General features: G+C 31.4%; 1 protein-coding gene across 13 annotated transcripts; it reads left to right on the forward strand.

Annotated features, from left to right (window-relative positions):
- Positions 1 to 3,994: 3,994 nt before the first annotated feature.
- Positions 3,995 to 8,962, forward strand: LOC108217634 (uncharacterized). Of its 13 annotated transcripts, none has more exons than XM_064091064.1 (10): positions 3,997 to 4,820; positions 5,833 to 5,918; positions 5,997 to 6,061; positions 6,159 to 6,194; positions 6,275 to 6,410; positions 6,750 to 7,201; positions 7,664 to 7,705; positions 8,024 to 8,120; positions 8,300 to 8,389; positions 8,478 to 8,962. In XM_064091064.1, the coding sequence occupies exons 1-5, from the start codon at positions 4,612 to 4,614 to the stop codon at positions 6,299 to 6,301; spliced, it is 423 nt and encodes a 140-aa protein (XP_063947134.1). In that variant the 5' UTR covers positions 3,997 to 4,611; the 3' UTR covers positions 6,302 to 6,410; positions 6,750 to 7,201; positions 7,664 to 7,705; positions 8,024 to 8,120; positions 8,300 to 8,389; positions 8,478 to 8,962. The 13 variants fall into 13 exon arrangements, 12 of the variants coding, with proteins under 12 accessions (XP_063947132.1, XP_063947131.1, XP_063947134.1 ...); XM_064091063.1 differs by having other exon boundaries at positions 3,999 to 4,820; positions 6,147 to 6,194; XM_064091056.1 differs by adding an exon at positions 7,388 to 7,489 and having other exon boundaries at positions 4,002 to 4,820; positions 6,147 to 6,410.
- The last annotated feature ends 972 nt before the right edge of the window (positions 8,963 to 9,934 follow it).

Genomic DNA, 9,934 nt, shown 5'->3' on the forward strand with positions numbered 1-9,934 from the left:
GATTTTATTTCAGATTATTTATGGAATATAGTAGTCTGAAAGTTTTAATCTGATTTTGTTTCAGATTATTTAATTATGGGAAAGAGTAGCACACAAGTCTCTCTGCACCTATAAATACCCCTATAGATCGTAGGTTTTGGATCATCTAAACACAACCTCCTCTCTCTCAATACTAGAACTCTACCTCTCTCTGGTGATAATTTTATTGCTTGATTTCTAACTTGGTGGTGTCGTTCTTCTGCAACGATAAGTGAATGCTGTTTATATATTATTAAAAAAATAAAGGTTGTTGCAAGCAAAAATAGTTATAGATCGCTACGTGGGAGTCGACAAATTGAAACAAGGGAAAAGAATATAGTCTTGACATGATATTGATGATTGATATCAATAAATCAACTATTAGTGATGTATGTTTGTGGTTATTCTTTTATAATATTTGTTTTGTTCATCGGACATGTTTGTTGTTGTTAATTTTTATATGATTTACTTTGTATACAAGAAAATATGGTGGAGAAGCGAGGGGTGTGTAGGTGACGCCTCTCACATCGCTCCGTTCAAATTTTTTTAATTTCTGAAATTTTTGGATGAAAAATATTAAAAATTAGAACTATCTTTTTCAATTTTCGGGTATATTAGAAGCAAGTTTCAGGATTTGATTTTGTTTCAGATTATTTACGGAATATAGTAGCTTGAAAGTTTTAATCTGATTTTGTTTCATATTATTTAATTATGATAAAAAATAGCATACAAGTCTCTTTGCACCTATAAATAACCCTATAGATGGTAAGGTTTTGGATAATCTAAACACAACCTCCTCACTCTCAATACTACAAACCCACGGATTTAAGTTAGATGATTTTGTGCACAATCAATCCAAAAAAATTGGCGGAAGGTGACAATGTAAGAACAAGATTACTTTTAAAAAAAATAAAAAAATTAAGATTCGTCGTGCTTCAAATTGTTAATTACCTGTATAAATTTATTTTCATTATATCACCATGAATTATAGTCCACTTTTACAATTTTATATATTAGTATTGGTATTACATCAAGATTTTTATAATATAAAATTATTTTAACCTACAAATTTTAATTTTAAAACGTTAATATAGTTTTTATAGACATCCAAAAAATTATTTTATTCTACAAATATTAATATTGAATCATTAATATAATTTTTATAGGCCGCCGCAACGCGCGGCTTCTCAACTAGTTGTCTTTTATAATAAAAGAAATTTATATGACATAGCCCATGTTGAAAGCCCATCAATTTTTACTTTCAAAGATGCTCGCTTAAACCTCAGTTTTTGTACTTATTTCTCACATTCATGACTTAAAATTTCTATAATATTGTATCGGTGCTCGTTTAAACTATTAAGTTAAATTTGAATTCGAATACGAATTATATCTATTTTTTGAAATCCGAATCATGGCACGAACCCGATTATTCATATTTTTTTAATTTTAAATTTATTTATGTAAATAATTAATTTATAGATATTAATATATCATGTAAACAATATATGAGACTTAACTGAAATAATAACTCATCTCAAATAAATAAGATATTGAGACGAATATAAATACAAAAGTTTTAAAGTATGTGATTAATGCTTTTGAGTAATAAACTAATTGTTTGTGTAGCTCAAGTGGTTTGAGTGATGTATTTGTATTGGAGAGATCCCGAGTTCGAGCCTCATGAATAACATCTTTTTTTTATATATATGAGAAGATGTTAGGTTCGGAGTTAGGCTCAGGTTCGGAGCTAGGTAATGCTAGGTAATTTATTTGCTCAGGAGGGAGGCTTGACACGAACCTGTTGGGCTATTATATATATAAGTAAGTAGATTATTTATTAAATATTATAAGATTTTGTTGATCTTTTTCCAAGATCCCAAGACTTGCTTGACAATACTGGTGCGATCTTGTATTTAGTTAAATTTATTCAATTTTTTGACCTCCGACGAGATGAAATGAGTGCGAAACTGTTTCAGCATTAATATCATGCATTTTCGCTGTATAAATATACATTCTTAATTTGATTTTTGTGGCGGCAACAAAAGCATAAGCATAAGCGATATCCATGTTACACACTTCCAAGATTAATGCTTGAAATGATATCAAAGAGTTTGGGTAGTGGGGGAGCCAGCCCCATGAAGCCGTTTGGTTGTGGATTCACCAACAAAAACATCCACGCTTGTATTAAATATATATAAACCTCCCTTTAAGACTTCGCTTTTGCGACCTTTTACGAATTACTCCGTCGTGTGTATATGATTTTCTTTCTACAATTTGGGTTATGAATAAATTCCAATGATGGCCAAGAAGTTAAGCCACTAGTTTGACCTGGTTTTATGATTTTGTCAATCAAGAGGATATTAATTTATCTCACTAATCATGACAAATTACCTCATACATATAACATGTAGCCTGTAGGTACCCTAAATTTAAATTAACGATTTTTCTATCTGTGCTCATAGCACAAAATTTGATATCTTTTCTTTATTTTGATTGACTTACATCCATTATTAAATGATGATCCTATGCAATCATACCAATTAAAACACACCAAATTTATGAGTTTTCGTGATTAGCATTGGCACATGAACACACAATCGACAAACCTCTAAGTTATCGGTTTCTTCCCCTCTTTCTGTACCGTCCCTGACCTCAACTACAATTATACATTTACTGTTCTAAAAATATATGATTTATTAAAAGATTATTAGGTTTTTACTTTTTAAAAAAAGATATTCTCGTTCAGTTTCCGATTGATTTTTAAAAATTATTTTATCAACTCATGATTTAATTAAAAAACTCCTATTTATTTAAAATATCTCTAAAATATTTTGAATCAGATCCGTCAATTGATTTCGATTTTAAATATTCACAATCATCCCCTCGACTTGAAAGGAAAAAAGGTCCTAACAAATACCAACCGAAGAATATTAAATTCAAGTAATCCTCTCTCATGTATGATTTTTATGACTTCATCACTCCATTATAAGATATTGAGGGTTCTTCATAAGAAAAAAAAAAAGCAGTGTATGATTTTTTAAAAAAAATATTTATGAATATGTATGGTGTATAATGACATTGAATCAATACTAGACAATATAAAAACACCTAGCGCAAAAGGAGGGAATCCTTTTCAGGCCTTCCCTACAAACCCACGCACATCATCCTATATTATAATACCTGAGTCTACCACACTACAGTTAACCAATAAGAAAAGAGGAATTATTTTACAGCCAATAAGAAATTGATCCTAAAATTTAGACCAATCAAATTATAACACTCTTTTAGTTAATTAACTTGAGCTCCAACCATGGTTAGTGGTAACCAATAAAAAAAGAGGAATTATTTTAGAGTCAATGAGAAATTGATCCTAAAATTTAGACCAATCAAATTATAACACTCCTTTAATTAATTAATTTGAGCTTCTTCAACCATATTTAAATTTTAATCTTTAATAATAAAAAACCAATCTAAAATTTAGACCACTTAAAATTTAGACCAATCAAATTATAATATTCTTTCTATCAATTATCTAAAATTTCAATCATAATTAATATTTAAATTATACCAATGAGACGATATTAATAAAATAATAGTAATTAACTACAATGCACATTCTTTCAAAAAAAAAAAAAAACTACAATGCACATCAAAGACTATTCTACACCAACTCTAAGTCATGAACTCCCGTAATAAACCAAATAAACCTGGCTAACCAATAAGAAAATAGAAATTATTTTAGAACCAATAAGAAATTAATCCTAAAATTTAGACCTATCAAATTATAACACTCTTTTAGTTAATTAATTTGAGCTCCAATCATGATTAGTCTACCACACTCCAGTTAACCAATAAGAAAAGAGGAATTATTTTACAGCCAATAAGAAATTGATCCTAAAATTTAGACCAATCAAATTATAACACTCTTTTAGTTAATCAACTTGAGCTCCAACCATGGTTAGTGGTAACCAATAAAAAAAGAGGAATTATTTTAGAGTCAATGAGAAATTGATCCTAAAATTTAGACCAATCAAATTATAACACTCCTTTAATTAATTAATTTGAGCTTCTTCAACCATATTTAAATTTTAATCTTTAATAATAAAAAACCAATCTAAAATTTAGACCAATCAAATTATAATATTCTTTCTATCAATTATCTAAAATTTCAATCATAATTAATATTTAAATTATACCAATGAGACGATATTAATAAAATAATAGTAATTGACTACAATGCACATTCTTTCAAAAAAAACAAACTACAATGCACATCAAAGACTATTCTACACCAACTCTAAGTCATTAACTCCCGTAATAAACCAAATCAACCTGGCTAACCAATAAGAAAATAGAAATTATTTTAGAACCAATAAGAAATTAATCCTAAAATTTAGACCTATCAAATTATAACACTCCTTTAGTTAATTAACTTGAGCTCCAATCATGATTAGTGGTAACCACTAAAAAAAGAGGAATCATTTTAGAGTCAATGAGAAATTGATCCTAAAATTTAGACCAATCAAATTATAACACTCCTTTAATCTACTTCTATATATTAAAAGAGAACCAGGGGCAAATTGAGCCAGAAAAATGGCTGTGAAAAGACATATATACCCTCAACTAATATTGAATTCCAAAATTGTCCCTAGCAAAAAGACGTTCTGTACATATCCCCTCGATCAGTTTCATGGATTATACACACATGAACAGGCAAGCGGTGATCGAATCAGTAACAATTCATCTCCTGATATCCTCATCTCTCCTCGCCGATGTCGAGTATCTTTTGCGAGATTATGCAGGTATCCGCCTCCTCTCTGCCCCAAAACCCCCCAATTCACTCATAATAATTTAAATTGCATGTATGTATTGGTTTGGGTGCATGAAGTTGTTGGTTGTATGCAAAATTCCAATATTAAGTAATACATTGTCTCTACATGATCAATCTGATTTCAGTTGAGATTATGACCAAAAAAATATCCCCTTTTGTGCATAGTGCATTTCCAGGTCATGCTATCATTTTGTTTTAAATTGGTTAAAATTATTGATTCGTTTGATATGTGGTTTTTAGGCTTAGTTGATCTTAAACATATAAATCCTAGATTTTTCTGGTCTCTGAGTCCCTGTAAATTTTTGTCTGCAATTTACTACACGGTACCTCCATTCTTGCCCAATATTTGTGTCCTTGATTGATCTTTAACATTCACATCGATGCTCATCTGTCTGTTTTTGTTCTCAATGCTTAAATTATTGTTTTAGTATCCTCAAAATCTTTTTCATTGGTCATCTTAATATCAGAAATGAAGTGAAAATTTAGCCAACAAGGGATGTAGGCCAATTGTCTGAATACAGCACTTTAATATCAATTAGTTCAGAGGACTTATAGTTAAAATAAGCCCCTTTATATTACAATATATGCAAATTTAGATGTTAAGTATACATTTTAGCAGCAAATATGCAGCTCCAAGACAGAATGCATACAAAATTTCAAAAAGATTCGAGTTCTCCACTTATACCAAATTTTAACAAAATATCCACTATGTGGCGATGCAGGTACCTAGAATTCAGCAGCAGTTGCCCTGATCTCATTTGCTTTAACTTGCAGGGCCTTGCTTTGTATATGTATTTTCATCTAAAATTGTACCCTATAGCAAAATATATTATAAAATCTTAAGGGATTCACTATCTCAACGATTATATAAGATATCAAAATTTAGCCAACCCTCAGTTTAGAATTTATCACAACAATATTGCCAGTATTAAATTACTAGATATGTTATATCTAATCTGAACATAAATACCTCCTACATGCAGGATAAGGATAAAACTGCCAAGGAAAGAAAGGTTGTTATCTGTATATTTGACGATATTGTTGAGGAATGTCGAGAGGCAGCGCTCAAGTGAGTATTCATCCATAAAGTTATTTATTTCATTATACAATTAACCTTGATATGTAAATATTGCACTTGGTGGTCCAGATATTATAAACATTATCCTCCCTTTGTTGGAAGCATGCAATGACAAAAGCCCAGATGTCCGACAGGTTTGTTTATTGTAAATATTGCAGCTACTTTCAGGTCACTGTTTCTATATTTAACACATTTTTATGCTCGCCGTGTATGGGGTAGGAGTATGTGCAGGGTTTGGTGGATCTGCGTTCAAGAATTATGTTGGTGGTAGAGGCCTTCACATTTGCTTCGTCAGTTGGACAAAAAAATAGTGTATATTTCCTAAAAGTTTGGTTAACTTTCTGCAGAGGCTATTTCTAGATTGGATGTTGTAATAGGACACCCCAATAAGTTGGATTTAGACAGGATCATGCCATATGACAAAGCTGTTTCGCACTTCGAAAAATTTGTTGATTTCATCGTGACAAGTTAAATTCAGCCCAGGTCTTGTACACATTTTATCTTGCATTAAGTATACACTACAAGTGAATCAAATATCTTTGCCTGATTTTGTGCCAACTGCACTCAGCAAGAGTCAAAGACATAAAGTGTTGTCTAAGCATTGTAGAAGACTAGATGGTATATCAGTTTTAGTTTTAGGGGTATAAAGTGTGATATATGGCGAACTATCCTTTTGCAACCTATAGGTTTATTATGAGAAGCGCAAAGAAAATATCCACTTAGTAATCTAAAGTCATGATAAAGATTTCTGTTTTGAATAACAAATATTTTAGTTTGTTGGTTGTTAGTCTGCTAATTTAGATACTCATGTTCACTTCACAGGAGCTGAATACCAAGCCAGTGACTTGAGTTTACTCATTGAGAACACCTCGGTTGAACATTTTGGTTTGGCAAGAAATATCACCATCACTAAGGATTCGACGACCATTATTGATGATGCTGCATCAAAGGATGAGATTCAGGCTAGGATTGCACAGATTAAGAAAGAGTTGTCTGAGACCGACTCTGTTTATGATTCTGAGAAACTTGCAAAGAGAATCGCAAAGTTATCTGGCGGGGTTACTGTTATTAAGGTAGGTGCTGCAACTGAGACCGAGCTTGAGGATGGTTAGCTTCGTATTGAGGATGCAAAGAATGCAACTTTTGCTGCCATAGAAGAAGGTATTGTGCCTGGTGGTGGTGCTGCCTTGGTTCATTTGTCAGAACATGTTCCTGCCATCAAGGCCAAGCTTGAGGATGCAGAGGAGCGTTGCGGAGCTGACATAGTACAAAAGGTAATTAATTGTGTTACTTGATGATGGATAAAGCAGTGAGTAGGGTCTTGTGTATATTTACTAATTTATTTTTTAATTTCATTATGGAAGGTAAGAGAGTAATAACTTTACTGTCCCTGATCAATTGACATTGATATAAATCATCTTAAGCACTTTAAATATTGATCTTTTCTTCTTGCAATCCAGGTTGTAGCAACTAACTATACCCCTATATTTTTTTGTATGACAAACTGGGCCAGGTTTTTTAATCTTCAAAGGTGATAACCGAGAGCTACACTTTCTTTGTCTGTATGTTTGCTTCAGATTTCCAGTCTTCTTTTTGATATTCTAAGAAAAAATTGAAAAACAATTTCTTAATTGAATTATTAATATATTTCGTGGGGCTGCAAATTGTATGTCGAGTGGATTTATGATTATCAGTGAGATTTTAACTATTTGTTTACTTTTAATTTCTTCTTGCAGGTTGTGAGCATTGTATCTTGTGTTAGTGGTGATGGTAACTTGGTAAGTAATATAGTGTCTGTGACTAATTAGCAAAAAGACTATCTATAATTGTACATTGTCCTCGAGTATATATAATGTTAATGATTTCAGCTTAGGTTTTTGAGTTAACCCTCTCCCACTCTTCCCGATTCTCTTTATTGTTTCTCTTCTTAGTAAACACACTTGGTCAGTTCCCGCCCCCCTTTATTTTGCTGTATTTACATGCTAGAGATAGAGCCTACTATATCGTTACTATTCAATATGATATTGTTGTAGTTTCTAGACAAATTAAATCGTTCAATCTGAGTTGCTACTAAACTCTTCTTCTTGGCTGTCAAGGTTTGAAACTTCTTCATCTAATGTATGCAACGAGACACAATTTATTTGAGGGACTACTAAGATAGATAAAGAGCTAGAGAATGTTTACTCAATTGCGGTAATTTTTTTAAAGTTTTCATTATATACTTTTTATCTTAGAATTTTGAAGTATAAGCAATTAAGCATACACACTTGGTACTAATCTTTTACATTATTGCCAATGTTTGTAAAGTTGACACTTACGAATGCTTTTATATTAATTTTGGATTTTGGTTGGGTGTTTCATGTGTTCTTCAGTCCACCAAAAGGCATTGATTTTTGAAAGTGGATCACCTGGATGCTGGTTTACATGAGACTAGAAAACTTATTGATGCTACAAGAGGGGAGGTATGAGTGATTCAAGAATATCTACCTTCATTTTGTTTACATGTTTTCGTATTAAATGCCTTCTTACCTAAATCTCTGAATCCTGTAGATACCTGAACTAAGAGATGATCTCAAAGAAGTTGGTGTTGATGTTCGATTAGTGCGCCATACAGTTCAAATGCCGGTGATATATCTAACTTGTTACTGGTCTAAAAGTGAATATTGATTCAACATTGAAGTCTTTGCAATTTGACTTTGTCATTAGTCATATTCTACGTCGAGGATGGCATCGTCGGCATGCGTGGTGCTGCAGCGCCGCCTGTAGGGTTATAGACTTGTACTTACAACTTACAAGGATCGTTTACTACTACATTGTCGTTGTATGAACCAGTTTGTCCACAAGTCAGAAGATTGGTATCCTGGTAGGCTTCACCTGGATCTTGATAGGCCATTCATCTCCGGTATGAAGCACTATGTCCAGAAGTCAACATATGATACTACTGTACTTGGTTAAGTACTTCAAGTACCTGCACGACACCACCACCTTCTGAACCTCCTTCCTCATTAATAATACTAGAAATCTTTTCCAAAGCACCTTCGAAGACAAGTATTTTTCAAATTTCCTACAGTTTGACAGCCAAAAATCAGGTCTGCTTAATCAAAGCAAGTGATACCTCAACATCCCGCATCAAGTACATAACTATTAGCAATGACTCATTTCGTATAACCTAAAATAAATTCCGCACCATAAACTTATAAAATAAGTTTTTCCAATCACTAAATAACTAAAAATATAAGCTTAACTGGAGATCAAAATAATAAGGAATAATTCCGTCCCATAATTAGGTGGAGAAATTTTGGGATAAACGATCTGTTGAAAGATGTAAAAATATATTGGTGAGATTTTTTTAATTATTTTACATGATTCTAATATTATCAAAAATGATCCACCCGAACATAGGAACATTATCCTTAAAATTTTAATAAAAAATAATTATATTATAAAAAATAATTAAATTAGCTATTAATTAGAATAAATTATTATATATTCTCTTATATATAAACAGGCCCGTGCCTTGCACGGGCTTCTACGCTAGTTAATTAACTTGAGTCTCAACCATAGTCAAATTTTAATTTTTAATAATAAAAGACCAATCTAAAATTTGGGCCACTTAAAATTTAGACCAATCAAATTATAATATTCTTTCTATCAATTATCTAAAATTTCAATCATAATAAATATTTAAATTATACCAGTGAGACGATATTAATAAAATAATAGTAATTAATTACAATGCACATCAAAGACTGTTCTACACCAACTCTGAGTCATGAACTCCGGTAATAAACCAAATTAACCTGGCTCTAGACAAGACATAGAACAACTAACAAGATAGAATGTATCAGAGAGAGGCTAAAGTTCGGATAGCAGCAATTTTTAAGACAAAATTTTCATTATATCAGTGGCTGAAAATAGATATAAAAATCAAATATATGTATCTTTTTAAATTTTTATTTACATAAGTGAATTTTTATAAATTTATATTTTTACGACATGCTCTATTG

The sequence above is a fragment of the Daucus carota genome, chromosome 4 (genome assembly GCF_001625215.2).
Source record: "Daucus carota subsp. sativus chromosome 4, DH1 v3.0, whole genome shotgun sequence".
In the NCBI taxonomy this organism is placed as follows: domain Eukaryota; kingdom Viridiplantae; phylum Streptophyta; class Magnoliopsida; order Apiales; family Apiaceae; genus Daucus; species Daucus carota.